The 26,026-nt window shown below is 38.7% G+C and overlaps 2 protein-coding genes and 1 long non-coding RNA gene across 11 annotated transcripts; 1 reads left to right on the top strand and 2 right to left on the bottom strand.

Moving 5' to 3' along the window:
- Nucleotides 1-365: 365 nt before the first annotated feature.
- LOC6627464 (myosin heavy chain, cardiac muscle isoform) lies at nucleotides 366-13,089 on the top strand. Of its 4 annotated transcripts, XM_032438118.2 has the most exons (17): nucleotides 368-459; nucleotides 755-1,092; nucleotides 2,582-2,796; nucleotides 2,852-2,922; nucleotides 4,262-4,464; nucleotides 4,520-4,710; nucleotides 4,769-5,738; nucleotides 5,792-6,004; nucleotides 6,069-6,447; nucleotides 8,351-10,061; nucleotides 10,233-10,335; nucleotides 10,394-10,564; nucleotides 10,625-11,089; nucleotides 11,639-12,160; nucleotides 12,212-12,439; nucleotides 12,496-12,735; nucleotides 12,812-13,089. In XM_032438118.2, the coding sequence occupies exons 3-17, from the start codon at nucleotides 2,615-2,617 to the stop codon at nucleotides 12,869-12,871; spliced, it is 5,709 nt and encodes a 1,902-aa protein (XP_032294009.1). In that variant the 5' UTR covers nucleotides 368-459; nucleotides 755-1,092; nucleotides 2,582-2,614; the 3' UTR covers nucleotides 12,872-13,089. The 4 variants fall into 4 exon arrangements, with proteins under 4 accessions (XP_015028455.1, XP_032294012.1, XP_032294013.1 ...); XM_015172969.3 differs by lacking the exon at nucleotides 6,069-6,447 and adding an exon at nucleotides 7,811-7,901 and having other exon boundaries at nucleotides 366-1,092; nucleotides 4,280-4,464; XM_032438121.2 differs by having other exon boundaries at nucleotides 366-1,092; nucleotides 4,280-4,464.
- LOC26531504 (uncharacterized) lies at nucleotides 6,696-7,815 on the bottom strand. The gene is made up of 3 exons (XR_004304547.2): nucleotides 7,440-7,815; nucleotides 6,890-7,370; nucleotides 6,696-6,836 (listed from the first exon to the last, which is right to left on the bottom strand). It is a non-coding gene; the product is annotated as an uncharacterized lncRNA (long non-coding RNA).
- Hrb27C (Heterogeneous nuclear ribonucleoprotein at 27C) lies at nucleotides 12,741-25,956 on the bottom strand. 6 transcript variants are annotated; one of them, XR_011416686.1, is made up of 5 exons: nucleotides 25,790-25,956; nucleotides 23,078-23,863; nucleotides 21,580-22,439; nucleotides 13,209-18,730; nucleotides 12,741-13,150 (listed from the first exon to the last, which is right to left on the bottom strand). XR_011416686.1 is itself a non-coding variant. In XM_002052451.4 (3 exons), the coding sequence occupies exons 2-3, from the start codon at nucleotides 23,570-23,572 to the stop codon at nucleotides 21,669-21,671; spliced, it is 1,266 nt and encodes a 421-aa protein (XP_002052487.1). In that variant the 5' UTR covers nucleotides 23,573-23,863; nucleotides 25,790-25,956; the 3' UTR covers nucleotides 20,209-21,668. The 6 variants fall into 6 exon arrangements, 2 of the variants coding, with proteins under 2 accessions (XP_002052487.1, XP_032294496.1); XR_011416687.1 differs by having other exon boundaries at nucleotides 13,209-18,727; XR_011416688.1 differs by having other exon boundaries at nucleotides 21,616-22,439.
- Between the last annotated feature and the right edge of the window lie 70 nt (nucleotides 25,957-26,026).

Raw genomic sequence — 26,026 nt, 5'->3', positions numbered from 1 at the left:
AATTGCATTAGGCTTCTAACAAATTAGAATAAATTGAACAATAGAATCTTAATGTGTGCAGCCACTCACAGCAGCTCACCAGATCTTGAATAATAAACAATGAACCAAACTAAAGTATCTAGCTTTATATTTATTTTAAAAACTCTGATTGGACGTAATCTTAAAATGTATCTTAAATCCTTCAGATTTGTAGAGAATACCACAGAACAGGGTATCGTTGGTCAGTTAAACTCTTTGCTCGCATATCTCAAATTGAAGACAAATTTGAGTGAGAGCGAGAGATTGGTCGTCGAATCGCTTGCAGTCTGTGTGGCTAGTTTGAGCTTTTTGAAATGATTTAAATTTAGTTTCTCGTCGATTTTCAAAACGTTCGCAACGTAAAAGACACGGAAAACGCGTCAGCCCGGAAAACGCTTTGCCCGTGCAATTGGTGCGAAAGAGATGCAGCGATCCGTATAAGTATATTTCGAGTGCTCGAGCGAAAAAATTAAAGCATATGCATATATATATATATTTATATAGCTGTATGTGTATGTGCGTCAAGTGAAAAATCCAATTTGGAAAAGTTGCTCGCCGTGAAAATTCGAAATTCTGTAATCGAAAAGTAAACAAATATTATTTTATATGCTATTCTATGGCAAAAATATTCAAAGATAAAGTTTTGTGAAAAGTTTGCATTTGAGTATTCATTATGGGTTCATATTGAAAGTGCGCTGCCATTTACGAAAATTTGTGTTCTATTTTTAAAACACAGCTAATTTTTCAGCCTCACAAATTTGTGTGTAAAGTGAATATTCCAAAAGTGAAACAAACAAAACGCGAAAGAACAAGAAATTGAAGCCAGCAAAAATCGAAATGCTGAAAGTGCATTTTTAAATCTCTTATTTCTTATTCGAATATATGCCATATGTGCAATTTAAAGGAAATCGACAAAAAACCAAAACCTGTTACGCAATTAACCATTTGGTAAATGAAAAGTTGCGCACAGTTTGCGGCCGTCTCGCAGAGATCAGGAGCAGATGCACCAGCTGCCGCGTGGCCCCGTTCCCACTTGCCCAGCTCCAAATTCATCTAAATGCGGATTCATTTTGTGTAAGCCAAATGCTCGAAATTAGCAAACAGTCCACAAGCAAATCGAATATATATATCTATATCTATTATATACTTGGGTTAAAACGTTGATAATTATTTTTAACGTGCTAGGGATTTGCAATGTTGTTGTCCCCCTTGCCAAGAGTAAGATGCCAGGGCGCACGCTCACTGAGTAGAATCTCTCAAGTGGGCTCTTTTGAGCCAATCAATTTATCACTCAATTTTATTTATTTTTTTTTTTTGCCGCAAAACATGCGCAAACTTGCGATCTCCGGCTGCGCGTTGCCCACCTGTGGAGAGCTCGGGTATTCTCTGCCTTACTCTCGCTCGCTCTCTGGCTCTCTTGCGCGCTCTCTCTCTCTCTCTCTCTCTCTCTCTCTCTCTCTCTCTCTGCTGAGAATCTAAAAATGGCTAGAAGTGTAAACATTTGCCATTGTTTATATTTACAAATAAGCTCATGCCTATCTCTATAAACAATGCAGCAAGTCCATATAACTGGATCAGGTCTTTATTAAATATTGCCTATTTAAATAATTTTGTTTTTTTTTTTTTTTGGTTTTTTCAAAGTGGCTCGTAAATTTAAATTTAATACAAAGTGTGTATTTAGAAATTTTTTAATTAGCTTCAAATATAGACAAAGACGAGATTTTTTATTATTTTTATATTCCAAAATCCAAACTATTTTTTTAAAAATCTTTCTCTTATACTATAATAAATTTATTGACTTTTTTTTTATGCAAACTATTTCAAAATTGTTTAACTAATTAATGTGAAATTTTAGATTATTAAACTATTGACAAGCTGGCGAGATTTGTTATTTATTTATCATCCATAGTATACCCCATATCATCTGGTACTTCATCTTCTGGAAGATCACCTTCTTGATTTACGGGCAATTACGTTCAAGGTTTATTGATCTATGTCACTATAAATATTCAAGTATTACGTTTAAGATCTTTGTGGGTTTACAGAATTACGGAATAGTCAATACAAATGCGAACATCTCTCTTTGCCACAAAATGTTCTAAATTTCATGTACAACATTCTTCAGTTCGCTTGGATCGATGCCAAAAATTCCACTTCGTTGTCTTAAATGAAAACGTTTAAATTTAGTTGATGCCCTGCATATGATAGTGTCTACTGCAAATATAAAGCGCATAGCATATGCAAATGGGTATTACCAGGCGAAAATTGCGAAAAATACGTTAAGCAGACAATTTTCGAAGAATTTTAAAGTTCGCCATTTCCATTAACGAGTCGATAAAACAATTTTGAAACAAATAAAGATATCACATACTTAAGGACTTTAAACGAAAACTGATTGAAATGAGCTGCAGCCAACTATACGTGCAGAGAAATAAACTTATTTTAAGTTTGCAAAATTGTTGACAACTACGAATGTTGTCAGTAGATAAAACACACAATTAGTATTTAATAAAATATGTGATATTTAAGTTTTATATATATAATTTTTTTCCTGAACTTACAGAGAAGGCAAAGCTGATTATTCATTTAAGAACAGATGCATCATCTGTACCCATCGCTGAAAGGCGATCAGCTCTGCCCGCTCGGCTTCCATCCGCAGACACGTTATCCAACAAGATGTAAACGTTGTTTTCGCGATTATAAGGAACATGGAGCCCGGCGAGGTGGCGACGATGTTGCCGCATCCTCGCCAAATCTTTCAGATGCCCAAAGCTCGCGGTATGAATAGCCTATTCCAATAATCAATATTATTATATATCGCATTCTTCGATAGGCCCTCCTCGCGTACCTGGACATCAACCCAGAACTTAACCAGCGCGAATTCAAGCAACAGCAATGATATAGGTATGACTGATAGGGTTTTTTTTTCGAATCTTTGAACTATATTAATAATAATAATAACTAGTAAACACGTTGAATGCTCTTAACTATGGCTAGAGTCAATTTTTACTATCAAATTTATATTCTTGACAGTCTGGTCGCAGTTCTGTAACTTACTAAAATAATAATTATATTTATGTTATATGTTGTAAAGTTGAAATTAAAAGAAAGTTCTATTATAGTATTATTAGAGTGACTTTGCACTGTGCACAAATATTAACATCACATTTTGAAGTCCATAAATATCTCAAAAATATTGTAAACGTTTATGCTTTGAATTTTTGGAAACACCATACGAAACGTAACGATTTTTGTTTAAAGAATTTATACATTAGAATAGATAATGTCAGGTGTAGATTGGTTTTTGTAACTGTTCCAATACTTGACTTAATATTTGGTATTCCAGTTACTGCATTGACAGAAATATCAATGCAGTTTCTAGTTAAAATACCATAAAAACTTTGTAGTACTAAGTTTAAATGTATACCCATGCAGAAGGTATTGAAATTTCGATAAATCTGCAGTGATTCTCTCTTTTTTCGAAAGATCCGTATATATTTATTGTTTACTTCAATACAAAAGCTAAAAGTAATTCTTAGTAATAAACTGAACTTTGCATAAATCCATCTATGTATGTCTGTAATTCTTATTAGAGTCGCAGAAAGTTTCCACCTAACCTCAAACTTAAATTGTATAGATTCAAAGATTTGTCCTTACCCAACACTTTTTTCTGTTACGAGAGATCCTAATTGATAAAAATGTAAAAAAAATATATATATTAAGTTCTCTAAGCTGATCGTCATCTAGTTAATCAATATGTCTGCGAGGGTATTGAAGTCTTTGGCAACGCCAAAGATAACTGTTTCCTTTTTTCATGTGCTCTTTACGTATTTCTCTCACTGTTTTAACTGAACTCTTGCACCAACTGTACTGTTTTGTGTGCTCGTATCCATCTCTATCTCTCTCTTTCGTGCTCTCTCTCTCTCTCTCAAACACACACACTCAACACTAATCTGCATAACGTTTGTTAACACTACTATTTTGTACTACCATCGTGTGTGCTGTGCTGTTGCGCTGATGTAATCCAATTTTACCGCACTGTTATGTAACAAATAACGGCACATTTGGTTGGCCAACGCTCATTCATTTGACACGGGCTTGTGGACACCATCGCCATCGCCGAATATATTTCACAAAAAAACTGTGACTGTGAACGTGACTGTGATTGTGATTGCGACCCATTGATGGCCAATCGTCTGCTTGCATTTGCATTCGCTGCACTTGACGCTTTTACTGAACTCAGTTGTACACTTCAATGTAGAGCTAAAGAAACGTCCGCAGTCCTGGGCCTCAACGCCGGACATCGATGAGCCGCCGACGGATGCAGTCAAACGCAATCCGGCTGCGGCGACGCCGGCACGTCCAGGCGACGATCACAATGTGGCCGTAACCCTAAAGCTGCCCGTCCCGCCGCGCCGTCACACAACCGCCTTGGACATGAATGAGGTAAATTGTGCAGTCAGTCAATCAATCAATATTTTTTGAATTTGCCCAACGACAGGTGGAACAAACGCTCACGCAAGGCCGAGTCACATCCTCCCCCAGTAAAACTTCAAGTATTCCAGATGAGCTAGTCATCCTATCGACAGACAGTCTTGCCGAGCGCGTGCGCAAAATGAATCTGCTGAAGAAACAGCGTAGCCTGAACTCAAGGGAATCCAGCCGGGAACGCTCGGTGCCGCGACGCGATGAGTAAGTGGCGCAAAGGAGTTCCAAAAAAAAAGCTAGGCTAATCGCAATTGTTTGGCAGGGAAAGCGAGTCTACATTGCCAGCACCGGATCGACCGGAGCGCAGCAAATCCGGCACATCGCTCAATCAGCAAACGGAACTCAAACGCGCCTCCCTGCCGCCAAAGAAGGTTGCTGCGGTGACAACGGCCAGCACAGCCGCAACAGCAGCAGCCGCAGCAACAACCACAACAACCACATTGAAATCCAATGCCATCAGCACATCATCAAGTCACACAGAAACCAAGGTTTCAGCCTCAAGTTCCAGCTCCAGCAGCAGCCTGAGCAGCGCACGCCGCAAGGAAACGGAAGCCAGCAACGGCAAGGATATCAAAAGACAAACCGTGCCGGCTGCTGCAGCGCCGACGGCAGCAACAGGCGCCAGCACGCTGAAGGAACAGATGGCTGCGCTGCGCAGCGATCTGGAGGCCATGAAGGCGCGAGCTGAGCGCGCCGAGCGTGAGAAGAGCGATATACTGCTGAGGCGTTTGGCCTCGATGGACACCGCCTCGAATCGGACCGCCGCTTCGGAGGCGCTGATGCTGCAGCAGAAGCTGAACGAGATGAAGGAGCAGCTGGATCGCGTGACGGAAGACAAGCGCAAGCTGAATCTGCGCATGAAGGAGCTGGAGCACAAGGATAGCCAGTCGGAGCTAAAGCGCAAGCTGCAAGCGGCCGAGCAAATCTGTGAGGAGCTCATGGAGGAGAATCAATCGGCCAAAAAAGAAATACTCAATTTGCAGGCGGAAATGGATGAGGTGCAGGACACATTTCGCGATGATGAGGTCAAGGCGAAAACTAATCTGCAAAAGGATCTCGAGAAGGCAACCAAAAATTGTCGCATCCTAAGCTTCAAGCTGAAGAAGAGTGAGCGCAAGATCGAGACACTCGAACTGGAAAGGCAAAGCTCCTACAATACCGAGCTCTGCGCCAAGGTCAAGAAGCTGGAGGAGGAGCTACGCTTCTCCAGTGAACTGGCGCGCAAGCTGCAGGTAAGTTCGCAGATATCCAAAGTGAGCTGTAGTCAAGACCGAGTCACTTGCAGACTGAGGCCGAGGAGCTGCGCAATCCGGGCAAGAAGAAGGCGCCCATGCTGGGCGTGCTGGGCAAGTCCACGTCAGCGGATGCGAAAATCACGCGCGAGTCTCTGACACGCGGCGGCTCACAGGAAGATCCGCAGCACTTGCAGCGCGAGCTGCAGGACTCCATTGAGCGCGAAACTGACCTAAAGGATCAGCTGAAATTCGCCGAGGAGGAGGTAAGGGCACACCCGTAAGACCACATTAAGCTCTGATTAATCACTTGTCAACTTCACGTCGAAGCGTCGTCAACTCAAAGCCAGAGCCTCCAGGCATCGCGCTCAAGTCAATCGAGGCACCCAAACGGGCGATATGCTGGCGATGCCTTTGGGCTTTCCGCGTGCCACACAGACGGCGTCCATAGTTCAGACCGAAGCCGCCACCAATACGTCGCCCATGCCCGACAGCCGGCCTGTGCACACACAAACCCATGTGGTCGCGTCTTCCGACAATGCCACCCAAACCCATTTCGAGCTGTGCGCCCGAAATCAATCAGTTGAACGTGAAACTTCACCTTTTGTATCGCTCCGTGTACCCACCACTTCGACAAGGATTGTCAATTCCACCTCCTTGCTCTTTCCAAGCGCCATGTCTCATGTGCTTCTGGCTGGCGCCGGTGCAGGTACAACAGCTTCCTCACTCAGATCCGACCAGCAAAAGAACCTTTATCATAGTATATCCAGTCAAAATAGTTGGTTGGACACATATTTTGGGCTAATGTTGCAATGGGCATGTTGCAGATCCAGATTCCAGAAAATGAAAAATCTTTTTGACGAACCAAATAACAGAATACGATTGCATTTCCATATTAGGTTGATTTCGATAGCCAATTCTCTCTCTCAATGTAGTCTCGGACATTTAAAATGTTATTTAAATTTACATATATTTTATACAAAAATAGTTTCGATTTAGGTAGAATTAATAGTAAAGCAGAGAATAGTTTCTTGTTAACTCCATTTTTTGGGCCAGAGCCAAAAGAGGATGAATATTTACAGTTATATCGGTTAGTCCCTTGAAGAATTGAATAATTAATTAATTACATTTAAAATTAATTTAGTTCTTACTTCTGTAAAGGTCTTTGCTGGTTGCGATCTGTCTCAATATTTAGTGCAGTTGATTTTCTTGTTTATGTCTCTCCATTGTATTTGTGTAAATACGTTGATATACCCTTGCAGAGGGTTTAATATCGGCAACTCTTTAAAATATGGTAAATTATAAACGTTGTTGTATAATTTAAGCACTTAAAATCGTAGGAGCTCCGGCTTTGTTAGTTATTCGATTTCATCTAGAATCAACCTCAGTTCCTTTTCTATACTCATATGAATCAGACGTTCGCTTTAATAGTACCTGTATATATATGATAGTATTAAAGCGAGCGTCTGATCTACATGAGAATAGAAAAGGAAGTGAGCTTTATTCTAAACGAATCGATGCCGAGATGCTCAAGTTCGAGTAGGACTCGTTGATTCCTATTGAGAAGCAGTTTTATCTCAGCAAGTTCCACCAGTTTTCATTAGCTTCACCTTCCGCAGACTCTGCAAGTAACTTAGAAATTAAGAAGACAGCACATTTATTCAAGCAGAACATGTTCTCAAATTTAATTTACAATTTTACCTTTTATTTAATTCGAAAACACAGCTGCTCCTTAGGAGAGTAGTAAAGGAATTGAGGTCTGCCTAAAATGAAAATCGATTCTCTAATTGAATGACTTTTAGAGCAGGGCCAACGCATATACAAAATGAATATCACAAGAACTAAAGCCTGCAAGGGTATTAGGTATTCGGCCAGCCGAAGAGGAGTACACACAAATTCTTTCTTGTTTCCATCTAATGCTAATCCAAGTAGTTAGAATCTTTTGTGCGGCGGCTTTTTGTTGGCCCAACTCCATGTCTGGGGCAGAATTTTTATCCTCGAATACGAATACGACTTCTGGCCATGGATTTAACTGCATTAACAATCAATCAAATGTGTGTTTTACATTTCAGGCTGAACATTTGAGGAAAAAGGTGACTCGTTTCGAGGATGAAAATGAGTCTTTGATGATGCAGTTGAAAAAAATGGCAACGCGCTCAAGAAGTACGATCAAAATTGTTCGAAAAATACAAATACCTTAATATTAACATTTACTAATTGATAGAATTAAATGTAAAAAATTAATTAAACCAAAGCACAAAACGATTTAATTGGTGTAGAGCGTGTAATTCTGTAAAATTAACAATTGTTCGACTCGTAATATTCCAATTAAATCGATTTGTGATATATATATATATATATATATATAGATCCCAGTTAACACAAATTCTTTCGAACTAACGATATTTCTCATGCGCTTTTTAACGAATGATTCAAAAGTAATTTGCCATTTTTTGCGGCTGCTCATGAAATGTGACTAACTGCGCCTAAATCCGGCTATTAAACATTGTAACTAAACGCTTCGAAGCCTGGCATGCTTTTGAGTAACATCCTCTTTTCATGTTGTTTTTTTTTTTGTGCATAAATTTTTAATTCACTTTTGTTATGCACAGCTCGCAAATTGAGCCCGGCGCCGCATCCACATCGACTGGCGCCCGAGGTGCATGCCGACCGTGACGAGGGCATTTCCGATGAGGATGATCCCGCGGAGCTGCGCATACTGCTCGAGCTGAACGAGCAGGAGGCCTCCATACTGCGTCTCAAGGTGGAGGATCTGGAGAAGGAGAATGCCGAGTCCAAGAAATATGTGCGCGAATTGCAGGCCAAGCTGCGACAGGATAACAGCAATGGCAGCAAGGACTCGCTGCTCAGTTACGGCAGCTCCTCCAGCGCAGCAGAGAAGAAGCTGAAGACACTCAACGACGAGCTGACCCAGCTGCGCAAGAGCCTGCAGGAGAAGGAGCAGAGTGTGGAGAATATGCGCGCCCAGCTGGCCAGGCTGACCACGCTGGAGACCGAGAACGAGAAGCTGACCAAGGAGAACAAGCGTCTGCAGACGCTACGCAAGACTAGCTCCATGGACAAGAGCAGCGAAGCGGATCTGCCCAAGCTCAAGGAGGCACTGGCCCAGGTTCAAAAGGAACGCGACGAACTGACAGCCCGGGTGAAGCGAATGCAAGTGGAGGCCGAGGGCAAGCTGCCCGCGCGAACGCCCAAACGTGTCAACGATCTGACGCCCAAGAGTCATCTGAAGAAGTGGGTGGAGGAGCTGGAGGATGAGATCAGCGAAATGCGCGTGCAGCTGGGCAGCAGCGGGGTCAGCCAGCTGAAAACGCTGCAAACGAGCAAGGAATCTCTGGAGGAGGAGCTGCAGAAGTGCAAACAAAAGCTGGCGCTGGCCGAGGGCGATGTGCAGCGCCTGAAGCTGTTGAATGGCAGCAGCAGCAAAGCCAAGGAGCTGGAGCAGAAGCTCAAGAGCAGCGAGGAGGAGGCCAAGAAGCTCAGCACAAAACTCAAGGACTTGGAGGATAAGCTTAAGAAACAGGAGAGCCAGCTGAAGCAGACGGAAGCCAGCAAAGCCACACTGGAGACGCTCAATAAGCGCGAAAAGGAGAAACTGTCCAGCTTGGAGAAAGACCTGGAGAAGCAAGCCAAAGAACGCGAAAAGCTCGAAGCCAAGCTGATTCAACTGGACAGCGAGCTGCTTGCTGCCAAGAAGGCGGCAGAGAAAACGAAAACATCGCTTGAGAAGGACATCAAGGACCTGAAAGCAAAGGCCAGCAAATCGGACAGCAAACAGGTGCAGGAGCTAAAGAAGCAGCTGGAGGATGCCCAAGCCACGCTCAGCGGCGAACAACAGCGCTACGAGGAGCTGAACACACACTGGGAGAAGCTCTCCGAGGAAACCATACTCATGCGTGCCCAGCTTACGACAGAGAAGCAAACTCTGCAGGCCGAACTGAATGCCAGCAAATACAAACTGGCCGACATGGACACCATACGCATTGAGCGCACGGACATGGCGCGCAAACTGAACGAAGCCCAGAAGAAGATCAAAGAGCTGGAGGTGAAGACCCTCAAGACGGGCGGCAGCAGCGATCACGAGCGCACCATGCTGAAGAACAAGCTGGCCGAGAAGGAGCACGAGTATGAGCGTCTGCGACGCGAGAACGAAATGAACATCGACTTGGTGTTCCAGCTGCGCAAGGACAACGATGATCTGAACAGCAAACTGAGCGATTTCAATCGCATCGAGCAGGCACAATCCTCGCTAAATGGACACGGCGCCAGACGCGAGGCGGAGATCAGGGAACTAAAGGAACAGTAAGTCGCTAGACCTAGATAGGATTAGGACAAATTTATGGCAAGACTTTTGGCTGGGTTAAAATAATGCTGGGCTATACGATATCTGAGATAGTAATTGTAATTGTCCTGATCCAATAGATATTTAGATATTTGTACATACCTGTCACTCACCTGTACTACTCCTTGCAGATTGCAAGCCTCTGAGCTGCAGCTTAAGTCCGAAGTGGCCTCCACGCGGTTGCGCTATGAGCAGCAGGTGAAGAATCTCAGTGGAGAACTCACCTCCATGCAGGTAAGCTCTGAGCTAATTGCCATAGAGATCAGCCAGTTTTATGTCGATATGATTGCAGCGCCAATGCGAGCGCTTCAAGAAAGACAGAGATGCCTTTAAGCAGATGCTCGAGCTGGCGCAGAAGAAGATTGGCGATCTGAAAGCCAACAATACCGGACGCCAGAGTCGCAGCTCGATGCACAGCAGCGATGACGATGACAAGAGCAAAATTGCTTACCTGGAACAACAGGTAAAATTAAACACTTGCATCTTAGTTAAAGGTTAGGAACTTACCAATTATGTCTGGCAGATTGGGCATCTGGAAGATCAGCTGGTCGAGTCGCGTCTGGAGTCCAGCAAGGTCAAGACGGAGCTTGTCTCCGAGCGCAGTGCCAATGAAATTAAAATTTCGGAGATGCAATCGAAGCTGAACGAGTTCGAGGAGGAGCGTGTCATTGGCTCGGGCAGCACAAAGCTGCCCGGCATGAAGACCAAGCTGGAACTGTCCTGGCAAAAGGAGCGCGAGGATCAGCAACGCCTGCTGCAGGAGACATCCACATTGGCGCGTGATCTGCGCCAAACCCTCTTCGAGGTGGAACGTGAACGCGACAAGGAGCGACTCGAGTCCAAGCGCAAACTAGATCAAACCAAGCGTGCGACTGAAGAGGAAATGGAGGAGGGCCGCAAAAAGATAGCCGAACTTCAGTGCGATCTCCTAGAGCTGCGGGACGTACATGCCAAGCTGCGCACCTCCAACGAGAAGCTACGCAGGGAGGTAAGCATGATCCTCAATAGACATCGTCAACAGAAGCATTGTAAAGTTTGGCATAGGGTAGAGGATTTCTGTTAATGGTTTTCCGATAGTTACCCTATAGAGCGTATTCTGAAGAAAGTAAAGCCTTTAGTTCTTAATATAGGTAAGATACAGATACAGAGATACAGATACAGAGATACAGATACAGAGATACAGATACAGAGATACAGATACAGAGATACAGATACAGATACAGATACAGATACAGATACAGATACAGATACAGATACAGATACAGATACAGATACAGAAACAGATACAGATACAGATACAGAGATACAGATACAGATACAGAGATACAGAGATTCAGAGATACAGAGATACAGATACAGATACAGATCCAGATACAGATACAGATACAGAGATACAGAGATACAGAGATACAGAGATACAGATACAGATACGGATACAGATACATTCGGCTTGCGGGACAATGTATTATTCAGGACGCAGATAGCTTTAGCTTTTATCCATAGTACTCAGACACTTGACTCTTGATTATCTTTTCAGCGCGAACGCTATGAGAAGGAGCTTATTAAGCGGCGCATGGAGCAGGATGGTGGTGAGCGCAAGGTCGGTGCACTGCTGCAGACTGTTGATGAGCTGGTGAAAATTGCGCCAGATCTGAAAATAGTTGGTGGCTCATCCGGACGCAGCTCGTCCTATGCCGACAACAAACTGCGTCCGGAGCAGGCGAACGTGCGTCGCAGTCGCAGTCCATCGCCAACGCTGAGCAGTGCCCAGATCGCCAATGTGCTGGCCCGTTTGGCGGAGGCGTCCGAGGAGCTGCGCAAGTTCCAGCGCCTAAATGAGGATGAACAGGAGCGCAGTCGCATACGTCGCGGCAATCTACGTCGCGCTGCCTCCCAAGAGAACGATCCGCACGGCAGCACCAGCTCCGTCGCCAGTGCGGCCGGCTCTCAGCGAGCCGCCGGCGGCGGCGGCGGCGGACGTTTGTCCCGCAATTCGGCCAATAATGGCAGCCTGATACGCAAGAGTCTATCGCTGGATCACTCCATACAACGTGACCAGGTAAGCTGTGACCAAAACTAAGTGGGATTCCATTTAACCCACTTATTGCAGAATATTTGGCGTCAGGACGATGGCAGCGTATCATCCATGCAGTCCATTGACTCGGAGCTGGGCGGACTGGTGCGCGACTCCAGCTTAGATTCGCGTCTCGACTCGCGCCTGTCCGGCGGCTCCACCCAAAGCGATATACCACGCGGGCCACGCAAAAAGAAGAAGGGCATCATGGGCAAGCTGCGCAGTCTGACCAAAAGCAGTCGCAATTCCGAGAGTGAAATATCGGTGGGTAGCGAACAAGAATCGAACCGAATATTAAAACCAAACAAACTCTATTGTAGATTCAAGGATCCGATTCGGACATAAGCGTAGCTAGCGACATGAGATCCAGCAAGAAGGATCTGCGTGGTCGGCTGTCGGGCATGTTCAAGCGCTCCGGCTCAAACTCACGCAGCGAGAGCACCGAGCGGGCCAGCTCTGAGCAAAGGCCCGTTGCCGTCACCGTCGTTGGCCATCCGGATGGACCGCATCCACGCGATCCGCCGCCGGCAAATTCACTTACACCCAAGCCCATACGTTCGGCAAGTTGAGCACATCAAATATGTACGATTTATTGCTAATGTATTGTCGTTTTGGTTTTGTTTTTGTACCATTTAGATAAAACCGCCAACCGGCACACCCACCACACCAACCACAAGACGGCGCCAAGCCAAGTAGTCATCGAATTTTAAGGTTCATCATAGTTAGTACACTCACGCCTAGTTCACGCCTTGGTTTCCACTGGTTGTTGTTTGTCTGCGCATTTCTATACCAACTGCATTGGAACTTGTGCTTCATATCATTATTATTATTATTATATTATTTTTTTTGTTATTTCACTTGCAAATGTTCTCTGATTAGTTTTGCTTGATTTCAAATTTTTCAATAAACATGTACATCTTTTTCAACAAAAAAAACACACAAAGACGTTTGCCATATTCCTTTCACAGTTCAGCGCTGAATTGTCAACAGATTGGAATCCTTGCGGAATATTGAAATAGACCAAGACACTTACATGCATAAAGACGAAACCCGCGGCTGCCGTATAGAGTACAATATGTCGGCACAAGAGGAAGCCTCCGCCTGCGGGCGGCTCTTCGACATGGGCGAGGAAATATAATATGGTACTGCACAGGAAAAATAGAATGGCTTCCAACATTTTCTAGACTTTTTGACAAATATGTTCAAATTTTGTAATTTTGTATTTACGGAGCTACTCGATCTATGACTATTTTCTATGAACATATACGATTTGTCAGAGAATCAAAGATACTTTTGCAAATATTATTATTAATTGATGGGGGTAATAAAAATATACTAAATCGTTTTAGAAAACCCAAAATTCGGAATTTTTACTCTTATTTGGCAGTCGCCGACTTTGAAAATTCGAAAAAAGAGTATTCATCAAATTTAGACTTGATTCGTGGCAATTCCAATTCCCACTTCTGGATAGTTTTGATCTGCAATAAATAATTGTGAAGGCAGTGTAAATAAAAAGAGTGAGTGACATTTATTCTATTTACTTGCAATTTATGTATATATTCAAAGTATTTTGGTTTTTGCTTAAAACTTTTTTTTTTTACACACTACATTAATTTGAAACATAATTAGAAATTTGTAATTCATTTCGTGTATTTAAGTACTTGCTTAAAATGAATAAACAATTTAAATTTGAACTTGAATTTCCAGACAAAATAACAAAACAAAAAGCGTTTTATCGATATACTTGTTTGTATTTTTGTTAGACATTTTTCATTTTCTTCTTTTCTTTTTTCATTTATTAACAACATTTTCTTTGCCGTTTTTTTAAGCCAATTCAATATGCAAACCAATTCTTGTTTTTCGTAACGTAAATAATATTCAAATTGCAATTGATGTCATTTTCTGAGTACGTGGCATGCCTAGAGCTTTATGTACTATATATATACATACATATATATATATATATATATATATATATATATATATATATATATATATGGTATTTGGGCAACAAATCAAATCCGTCGAGAATTGGGGTTTTGCAAGAAGTAAAAGTTCAAGATCGTATTGGATGTGTTTTTTTTTTTCATTTTCTATTCGATACATCTAGTATTTAGATACATATGCATATACACACAGATATACACATATATATATATATGTGTACATATATATATATATGTATTAATTTTATGAAAGAGAGACGTATGTAGGGGGTACGTTGCTATATTTATTAGTATGGTATTTGTTTTTAGCTTAGTTAGCGTTCTGAATATTGTAAGTATGTCAGTTACATTTATACAATTATGCAATTCGGTTTGGATTTGTTTTTATTTTTTTTTGTTTTTGTTGTACATTTAATTGTGTCAATTGTTTATGTATTGTTATGTCCTTAGTTATGTAGTATTACTTGAATTGTTTGAAATTTTGTCACCATCCAATGTTTTATAATGTATTTTAATATGTTGTTCTATTCATAAATTTTTAATCGTTTTGTGTTTTTTTTTATTATTATTATTTTTTTTTTTTTAGTAACAATGTCCTTGACAGATATTTTGTTCACTTACTTGCATCGCTTATACTCGTTTGTATTTTTGTTTTTGATATTACTTAGGCACTGTGTTCGTATTACATTAAAAAATTAATTAAAAATTTAAATTTAGGTATGTATAAATACATTGTAAAAAATTTCATTAAGTTTACCGTAAACTAAAACCTTGCAACTCTCTCTCTCTATCTCTCTCGCTCGCTCGCTCGCTCTCGCTCTCTCTTTCTCTCTATATGTATGTATGTATTTCTTTACTTTTTTCGTTTCGTTTCGTTTCTTTTCTTTTTTTTTTGTATTTTCTTCATTTTTCTTCTTTTTGTTTATGTATGTATCTATGTATGTATGTAACTTGTCTGCCTCATTACATAATCAATGCATTTAACTCTGTACCAGGTTCGGTTCTAATGTTAATCTCTAAAAAGTACGAGTAGAAAAGTCTAGAAAAAGAAACCCAAAAAAAACATTTCATATAATATGTATGTATAGCTCTATATATATATATATATATATGTGTGTGTGTGTGTGTGTGCTGTGTGTGTGTGTGATACGTAAAATCTTTAAGTTAACTAAATACATATTATTGCCCGCAGCTAACCCGAGTGTCCAAACATTTTTTCACACAAGTGGCAACACTTAACGTCTAAAAACCGTTACATCTGGTTTATAAGTACATGCTATATGTAACTATATGTATGTCCGTAATAGTTGTCTGTATGTGTGTGTGTGTGTGTCGTACAAACTAACCGTTTTAGTTTACAGCTACAGTTACGGCTTAAAGTAATCACTTAGCCTGCTTACGTTTGCCATAATTAATGCTTAGATGTGACAAATAAAACAACTATATATGTATTTTAGTAGCTAAATAACTTTAGTCGCGCCTTAGACGTTCCACTATACATACATAGTTAACAGAAATGATGTGTACATATATGTGTATGTGTGTGTGTGTGTGTGTGTGTGTGTTCTTACCATGCAAAGTGAACGAAAAGCTCTTCAAAAAGAACTCGAAACTGTACTGAATTCGACAAAAAACAAGAAATGCATCTGTATACGAGCTTGAAGATATACACATACATATATATGTATATGTATATCTATATGTATATGTATATATATATATATATCGTGTTCTAACAATCGCCTCTTTCTAATGACAACAAAACAATTGCAAAGCAAAAAGAAATAATTTGAAAGAAATTATAGAAAACATTTGTTGTTGTTGTTGTTGTTGTTTGCTTCAACGTAATCCTTACACGAACTTATGTAGGTAGCCTATTCATCTGAGATTTCTTATATATTTGCTTTGTTTTTATATGTAGTATGTTTATGTTTATGTTTATGTTTTAGGTATTGGTATTACGAGTTAAGAGTTCTAGTTTTTAAGCATTACGTTTTCATCTTATATTCTCCGCTTCATTTGTTGCATTTGTTAACAGTCTCAATTTTGGTTTTATTTTGGTTATTTTGCATAGTTTTTCTGTTTTTTTCTTCTTTTTTTTTTTATTTTGTTCATTTTTTTTTTTTTTTTTCTTTTAAACTACATACAAATTAGTTTGCTTAGTATCGCTCGGTTTGCTTGGTTTATTTGTGTTTTAAAATGCACATTGAAATATTTTCGATACACATACATACCTTGTGTTTAGAATTGATTTATGCTTAAAAACGAACCGAAGCCAAGTACGAAATCAAAAACAAAAATCACCCAAATGACAATCTATAAACAATTTGCATTAATCGACTTCTTATGCACTTCGATTCTCCATCATCATCATCATCATCATCATCATTATGATCATATCTTATTCAATGCTATTTGTTAAATTTTACGTTTTATCTTAAATTGTTCTCTATATTGTTTTTCTTTTATGCTTTTTAACCTCAAACATAATGCCTCAAAAAACAGTTTCAAGTAGTTACAAAAACAAGTACAAAGCATGCACACACAGTTGCCCCAGTTCTTTCCCAGATAACCGTGTGCTTTAAGTCTACATCTGTTACATCGTCTCTGTCATAATCTTATTGTTTTCATCATTATTTTTTGTTTGTTTCTTGTTTTGTTTTGTTTGGTTTTGCCTTGCCTCTATAAATTTAGTCATTACAAAAGGTGTCTTAGGTGGAATCGTTTTGTCTTAGGAATTTAGCTTAGATTTCTGTTAATTTCCTTATTTCAAATCATCATTTCAGTTAGTCTTAATAGGCTAATAAGAGTACAGTGAACCGAAATAAAGGCTTTGGATTTGGACAAAAAAAAAAAAAAAAAAAACAGGAAAAAATAATGGGATGATACTTTTGTAATTGTATACAACACTTTTAGAAAAAACCATCAGAGTTACTTAGCTTAACTATGATACCAGTCGAAATTGTAAACCAAATAACCATAACTATTATATTCAACTGACTTTACCAAACTACGATGTGTAAAACGGGTTTTTCGATCTTCTAAGTATATATCTTAATGATGATTTTTGTATGTCTCAGTTTTTCTTGCTTTTCTCGCAGTTTGCATTTTGGCGCATCGTTCGTAAGTGTAATTAAGCTTAAATGTTAAATTATGTTGAATCATATTTTTTATATATAGCTATTTCATTGTCAATTATATTATGGTATATCGGCGAAACTTGACTTGGGCCTGCATAACAGAGTTATCAATTAAACAATTTTCTCAGAACATCAATATGTTTTCTTTCTATCGAGAAACAAGCACACATACTCAAAAACGAAAGCAAAAATATAAATCCCAGCAAATCGAGGCTGGGAATATTCGATTCGAATTGCAAAAGAAAATTACCAAAAAAGAAAATTAATTATTCTATATACATTTATGTATATCCGATTTCATCATCAACTCAAGAAGAAAAACCAAATACACGAAATGACATCAAAACACAAATGCGAAGACAAAAAAAAAAAGAAGAAGAAAATCAACAAACCGATCCAATATTATATACTCTGGATGCGCGGACATAACCTATCTTCTTTTTTTTTTTTGCATATACGGACAATATACTTATAATATGTCACGCCTTAACGTATTTTTTTTTTTTTTGGTATTTCTGAAGTGAATTTTGCATAAAGTTATCATTTGTTGAAAGTGCAACACTTCAAAGTTTTGTTTTTTTTTTTGTTTTTTTTTTTTTTTTTAGTACAATATTTAGATTTATTTTCATTTACTGTTAAATTGATATATTTATGCATATATTTAATGTAAGTATATATAATATATATTTATATATATAATTGTATATAGTAGTTGTAATTACGTTTAGATGCATATATATGTAGTTCATTTATTAGGTTTTTATTTTAAAAATGTTTAACTTTAAATCATAAATCGTATGGATTAAAAAAGAAATTTCTTTTACAATTAACAGTCAGTGTTTTTTTTTTGTTTTGTTTTTTTTTTGTTTCTTGCTTTACGTTTACATTTTGCATTACTTTAATTCTTGCTTTAACTATTTATGTGTATTTCCTTGAATTAGTTATTAATTATAGCATTACTTATTTCAAATTGTTAAACATCACTTCTTTATTTTATTTTGTATTTTAATTTTTATTTTAACTGTTTCTGCATGCAAAAAAATGGAGCTTGATAATAAACAAAAGATATTTGTAGATATATATAGATGTAAGTATGCAATTATCATAATCATAATAATAATAATAATAAGGTCTTGCTTATAAAATTACATCAGGTGTTTTTTTTTCTTTCTGTTTTTCTATTTTTGTTGTTTAACTGCTTTTTTCGACCAACACGATTTGCCTTGATTCAATTGGTTTTCTTGTTGTTGTCTGCTCTTTCTGCTTGTTCTTGCATGTTTTACAAACACACGCACATATATATTCATAAATATACACATGTATGCATGCATGCGTATATATAACCGTTAAATGTCTACGTTAAGCCTGATACGTTGTTGTTGCACAGCAGCATGTTGCTGTTGCTGTTGCTGTTACTGTTGCTGTTACTGTTACTGCTGCTGTTGTTGTTGTTGCTCGCTTGCTGCCTGCTGGAAAGAACACAGAAATTTAAAAAAAAAAAAAAAACAAATTACAAGCGGAAATGGATCGAAACTTCTTTCGCTCTACTGTGAAACATCAACTACGCCACGTGTGCGTCCTGCTGGCCAAGCGCAGTGGTTTTTTCTTTTGCTTATACAACAATGCAATTAGACATGTACAATTTACACACACAGAGAAACAATCTCGCACAAACACACACACGAAGGTCAGCGCATAGAGCTGCATGTTTTAAATTAAAGGAAAACAAAAGCAAATTTTTTGTTGGTTTTTTTTTTTCAAAATTTTCAAACGTTTTTCATACGTTCCACTTTACTTTGTTGTTCTCTTCTTTCTTTTTTAATTTTTACTGTGTATTTTACGTTAGTTTTGTTTGTTATTGTTTTTTTTTTTAGTGTATAATTATATAAAAAATTTAAGCATATGTTTATATGTATATTTGTAATTTAAACGAAATTAAATTAGGAATTTATGATTGTAGGATTTGTTTGCTAAGTAGATTTGTAAAAATTAGACGAAAAAAACACTATGCAATAAATCACCGAAAAATAAAGTAAGGTATATATGTATGTATGTAGTATGTATGTATGTATGTATGTATGTATATTGTAATTGTAAATGTTCGCGTAATCAACAAATTAAAAATTACGTTTTTGTAGTTTGTAGTTGTAATAGCAAAAAATATTACTTCATATTCATATTTATATGTAAGTGTATAAATGTATCTATTATCGTATATAAGCATATGCATATACATATATATATATATATATAGAGATATAAATACATATATGTACGTAAGGTTTTTGTAATATGTAATAATAAATTGTAAAATCGCAATTATTTAAAAATTAGTTTACTTTTTGTTTGTTTGTTGTTGTTGTTGTTTCTTGTTTACATAACACATTCAGATGATCATGTTTGTAATTAAGAGTAAATAATATATAATGTAATTAAAGATATATATATATATGTATATAATCAATAAAATATGCAATTCTCATGTTCATCTCCTCCGCGTGTGTGTATGTACGTGAGTGAGCTTGTGGGTGTGTGTGTGTGTGTGTGTGGGTGCGTGTTGCAGTTTGTGAGTACAAACGCACACAAACACACACACACACACACACACGCACACACGCATTCTAATTGTTGTTGTTGTTGTCTGCTTGGCAAACGATGAAAATTTCAAAAATGTGCAACGCAACTCTAAGCATCGTTTTTTTTTTTTTGTTGTTGTTTGTATCCCTCTTTTCTCTCTCTCTTCCTTTATCTATTTTCTCTTATGACTTTTCTTTTCTAATCTGCTTTAACTGTAGTATAAGTTTACGTTTTGTTTTGATTAAATTTACGTATATATATATAAATAATTATTTATATATATATATATAGAGATGTATATAAGTATGTATATAGTTGTTTTTTGTTTTGTTGTTGTTGTTAAATGTATATTTGTTTAGAGCGTTTCGTATTTTTGTGATTTTTTTTTTTTTTGTTGTTTTTATAGCATTTTCATCTTGTATCTGGTTGTTTTGCGATTCTCTCATCTGGTTTCTTTAACTAAATAATAATTCCAACACTATATAATTCTAGTTTCAAGTTCAACTTTCGCTTACATGCAAACGACATACGACATACGCTTATTAATTAGGTTTCTTTATATATGTAGTTTAACTTTTAGCTAGTTGTTTACTTTACTTTTAAATGGTAAATTTATAAATTTTGTAACGTGTATTCTTCTTCATCGGCGCCAAACAACCCAAACATATCTGTTGATGTCTCCATGCCAGGCCCCGGCTCTAGCCCGGAAAACCCCCAGCAAACAATGTTGGCTAAGGCAAGCATTTTCACAAGGTGCTCTAACGGAATTGTTGTTCTTGTTGTTGTTGTAATAATTCATTTTCCTCTGTCTACTGCTACGCCTTGTCGCCAAAATGTTTGCCATTGGATTCGAGCTGGAGGCGCGGCATGTGGGCGTGGCACGATTATCTTTTTCCATTTCCATTGTTTCCTTTCTTTTTTTTTTTTGTTTTTTTTTTTTTTTTTTGGGCTTTTTGTTTTGTGTTTTTGTTGCCAACTAGTCGTGGGGTTTTTACGCTTTAAATGTACAGTTTCGAATTGGTATTTACTAATTTTAGTAGTTAAGGGATGTGTTTGTTTTGTTTTTTTTTTTTTTTTAAGTATAATTTCTTATAATTCCTTTTTAATGTTATTCTTCTTTTGTTGGTATTTCGTACACTTTTCTCTTGTGTCTAATTGGCTAAACTTTATACTTTTAAATCTTCACAATTCTATTATTTTGTTATCGTATTTAATATGCATGTATATGTGGTTTTAGTTGGATTGTTGTTGTTGTTGTTGCTTTTGTTGTTAGTTAGGTAGGATTTACATATATATATATACATATACATATATATATGTTTCTGACGAGGAAGGGAGGGCGCATGAAAAATGTTCTTGTTGCTCTGAGTCGAGAGTGTTGACTGTGGTTTTTGTTGCCTATAAATTTTTACATACTCATTGCTATAGAATGTATATATATATATATAAACGTATATATACATATATATTTTCCTTTTATACATATACTATCTATATATATATATATATATATATTAGTCTATAAACCTGCCTTGTTTCGCTAGGGATTTGCATTCAAGCTGATTTCCGTGTTTGTGTTTGTTTCTTTGTTTGTTTGTTTGCGTGTGTGTGTTAAATTATGCTTTTAAATTATTTGCTGTGTACACAAGAGTTACATTAATTAATTTCAACAAGTGATCGATCTCAAATAAAAAATATCTTTTTAAAAATTATGAAACGAACAGACGACGCTTTAGCTTACAATTACCACCATCTTTTTGTCTTCTTCATCATTCACCTCATGGGTCCGCGCGGGATGACACGAGACGACAACACGCACGATCTGGCTTTTTAGACGGCCTGCGAGGCGGCATACGGTGGCTGTGTAGAGCTGTCGTTGCCGTACGCTGACCGCGGGCCGGCGCCGTAGTTGGAGGCGCCCTCCTGCTTAACATAATTGCTATAATCGTAATCGTAGCCGGATCCATAGCCGCCATAATCGTACTCGGAGCCCGATTTGGAGGCCGAGTTGCCTGGTCCAGTGCGCGGCATGCCGCCCACGGGTCCGGTGGTCGATGGTCCGCCAGCTGCCCAGGTCTGGGCACGCGAATACATATCCGTGGCGGTGCCAGCGCCAGCACCCGGTGCCCCAGTTGGCCCAGCTGAATTTGGTGGCATATTCCACGTGTTCCAGCTGCCGCCGCCCGAAGGTCCCGATGGGGCTCCGGTCGAAGTCGAGTTGTACATATCGTAGCCGCCATATCCCTGGGTCTGCTGTGGTCCAGCATAGTTCGACCATTGCGGTGGTGGTCCTTGGGGGCCAGGTGGTGCGCCCCAGCCCTGATACGAGCCCGGACCGCTATTGCCATAACCATAGCCCTGCTGCTGAGGCGATGTGCCCCAGCCCTGATAACCGGGCATCATGTTTGGTGCACCAATTGGCATATTCAATGGTGGGCCACCCATCTGACCATTCTGGCCTTGCATCATGTTAATAGGCGCATGATGCGGTCCCCAGTGGCTGCACTCGTTACCCAGTTTGCCATAGGCACCACCCACGGCACTGTTGTTAGAGTTCTGTCCTCCGGAACCATCACGTGGCTCCGCTTTCTTAATTTCCACCTGCAAAACATACACAAACTTATATTAAAACATATTCAAGCATAGTTTTATATATGCATATTGTACATTTTAGTATAGGCATAATTTTAAATTATATTTGATAATTTACTCACTAGTTGATTTATTAAAATATATATTTGTTTTTTTGAACTTTTCATTCAAGTTTCACTTAATATGAACGCAATTTTAACGACTTAAATACTTTTCCAGAATCAATACAGCGGTGTCTTCACTTTTTGTGTAGTTTTTCAGTTCTCGATCTATTTTCATAGCTCAGAACGTGCTTCTACGTCAAAACATGAGAAAAAATAGTTCGAATTCAAAGCAATATGCCAAAAGTTAAGCAGTTTTATAAGAAATACGTTGTCGTTTAAGAAACTCTCGTGCCTAAAGAACTCTTCTACACGCATATTAGATTTTTAAAAATTGAATAAAGCTGCGCGGAGCAGACAATTTTATGTGTCATCCGTCAATTGATCCATCCTTCATTGTTATATTTATTGTAAGTGAAAAAAAAAATTGGTTTTTATGTCAACCTCATCGTTTTCTTTGATACCTAACTATAATTTATGTTTTATTTTGAATTCGATTAAATGTTAAATTATAAAATATGAATTTTTGTGGCTGAGTTTACGCACCTGCTTGCCATTTAGATTAATGTAACGCTCGTTGGTAACGTGCTCCACAGAGGACTCCTCCTCAAAGGACAAGAAGCCAAATCCACGTGATTTCTTCTTCTCCTGGTCGTACATGATGACCACCTCGGTGACCTTGCCGTAGCGACCAAAGAAGGTGCGCAGATCGGTCTCCGTCACGTTCGATGGCAATCCGCCGAGGAACACCTTGTAGCCGCCGCCCTTTTTCGGCTTCTGCAGCGTACGGGGATTGCAGGGCTTCGGGTCGATGGTACGACCGTCGAGCGTATGCGGTCCACTCTGCAGCACATGATTGACGTTAGCGGGATCGGCGAAGGTGACAAAGCCGAATCCACGTGATCTGCCGCTCTCGTTATTCTTCATAACGACACAATCAATAATGTCGCCGAAGCGGCAAAAGTAGCGCGAGAGATTCTCCTGCGTTGTCTCCCAGGACAGGCCGCCAACAAACAGTTTGCCCCTCTCGTCTTCTTCCATGATGTTGTTTTGGTGATTGTGAGCTATTGCGCCGGGTAGGTTTTCAATAATTGACGTAATTTTGCTGCTGTTTATGTTGCACTTGTGGACTTGAATTTGTTGTCGGTGTCTGTTTTGGGTTTTTGTCGCTTCTTGTTTACACTTTGAATTTTACACTAGTTGCTGTTGTTGTTTCTTGTGTTTTGGGATTGGTTTTAGTTGCCAAAGTTTTTTTTTTTATTTATATTTTTTTTTTTTTTTATTATTTTTCAAAATAATTAAACAAAAGCCACGACGTTTACACGTAACTTTCTAATTATTATTAAAGATGTCCAGTTGTCGGTTGTAGCGGAAGTCATGAAAAATATTTTATGCGTAAAGAAAAAAATGCAAATCATCAGATCAGTAAAAAGAAATATCTACAGTTAAAAGTAAATCTTAACTAACTCTGGCCACATTGGACGAGAGAACGTATGACAGCAATAAAACAGAGAGAGAGGCACACACACGCACACACATACACTTATGAACCATATGTACATGTACAGAAAGCAATCGAAATAGGCACAAATAATTATGAAAGGCAGGTAAGCAGCGCTGTGGACAGCAACCGGCCGGTACGCATACATACATACATATGTTGTATGAATGCATAGGTCTACTCTTGCTGTTTAACAGCTTTTTCTACACGTTCACAAGTTGTTCGGTCTTTGCAACGCTCTGCTTGCTCTTGTGGTCTTAAGCCGCGCTGGTCGTTGATTGCCGTTTTGTATTTTTTACACTCTGCTACGAGTTTTTATTAACGATTTCTTTTCGCTGTGTAACAACATGCGCTAACGTTGTTGGCGTAGCGATGTCCCAGCCACAGCGTCATTCATTTCAAACACACCTACACACACATACCACAAGTGCCTATTGAAGAGTCGTGAGAACAACGAACTTTTTTCCCAAGGTAAAAATGGTGAAAACAGAATGTCGGACGGAAGGGCAAGCAGAAAGCAAAGTGCCGGTTCCCCACATTTGCGCGCCATTTGTTGTATATTGCCAGACGGTTTTTGGGTAACCGGAAAAACGAGTGCACATATGTATGCTCTACTAAAATTTTAAGAATTGTTTTGTTTCCGTACATTTAGATATTTTATGCAAGGTATTATTTAAAGACAACAAATTATGAGTAGATTATAACGGCGCTTGCGGGACTGTAGGTACATGCGTACGTTTGCAAAGAAAACCATGTGGCAACGCCATGTGCTATGTGAAAGCGAATGTAAAATGAAAAGAGATATGCGAAAAGCAATGCCCTCCAAATGTACATATGAACAAATATACGAACGATAAATCAACACAAATCACAAAATTCAAGAACTAACACGTTTAGAAGTTTTACAATTTATGCTATTGTTACGCGTCAATTATGGGTAATTGCAAGAACTCAAAACAAACGCAGTGAATTGCCTGAAATACGAGAAATTCACCACGAGCAGAAGCAGCGACGGTGGCGGCGCGACGGCAGCAAAATAAAAAACAAAATGGAAGACTCGTCGATGACGACAAAAATGCTTCAACAAAGAAATCTGAAGAACTCAATTTGTAAAACGCAAACACGAGTAATATGAATTGAAGAGAAACTTTGCCACATAAACTATTTTATGATATTTTTGATTTGATTAATCTTTGTGAACTAGTAGCACCCTTTTGACCGGCGAATACCGCGCACATTTTACACTAGTATTTTGTACATTTCCAAAGTTCGGATAAACTAGTGCATTTCTTACTACGCAATTTTAAAATTTCGCATGATATTTGTATTTTGCACCGCAATCTTTTATACATACATACGCAACTACGCTTACAAGCACACGTGTCTATGTGTGTGCTTTGTATCAATGTGTGTGTATGCGAATGGCCGATGTATCTTGTGTGTATGTATGTGTTAGTATGCTGTTATACATAGCATTTTTTGTATGTATAAAAATATGAAATTTTCCACTATAAAAGGAAATTGAAAACTAAAATATTTTAATGGCCATAAACAGGCAAAAATATGCACCTTATCATCAGATGCAAAACATTTCTTTAATGTTAGCCGCGTCAAAAACTCACATATCAAATCTGTTTTGTACACCAGGCAGCTGCTGCTGTCGCACATTTAATTTTGGAAAGGCAGGCAGACTTCGTTTTTTTTAAGCATCAAGTTCGTTATGTAAAATGTATATTTTCATTGTTGCTTATGCTTACCGTTTGTGCCAAGTGTTCGTCTGTGGTTTTTTAAAGATTTCGCACTGCAAATTCACTAAATTTAAGTGTTTTTTCCTTAAAAAACTAGCTTATAAATAATTGTATGATTTGATGCATACGATATATAACCTAACTTATGATAGAAAACTCGCCACCGCCACGTTTAATGGTGGTAGCCATTCACAATTCACCGCGACACTCTTGTAATCGGTAGTGCACGGTTGTATTTTTCAGACA

Source organism: Drosophila virilis, chromosome 4 (assembly GCF_030788295.1).
Source record: "Drosophila virilis strain 15010-1051.87 chromosome 4, Dvir_AGI_RSII-ME, whole genome shotgun sequence".
Classification (NCBI taxonomy): Eukaryota; Metazoa; Arthropoda; class Insecta; order Diptera; family Drosophilidae; genus Drosophila; species Drosophila virilis.
This window is presented reverse-complemented; position numbering and strand designations above follow the sequence as displayed.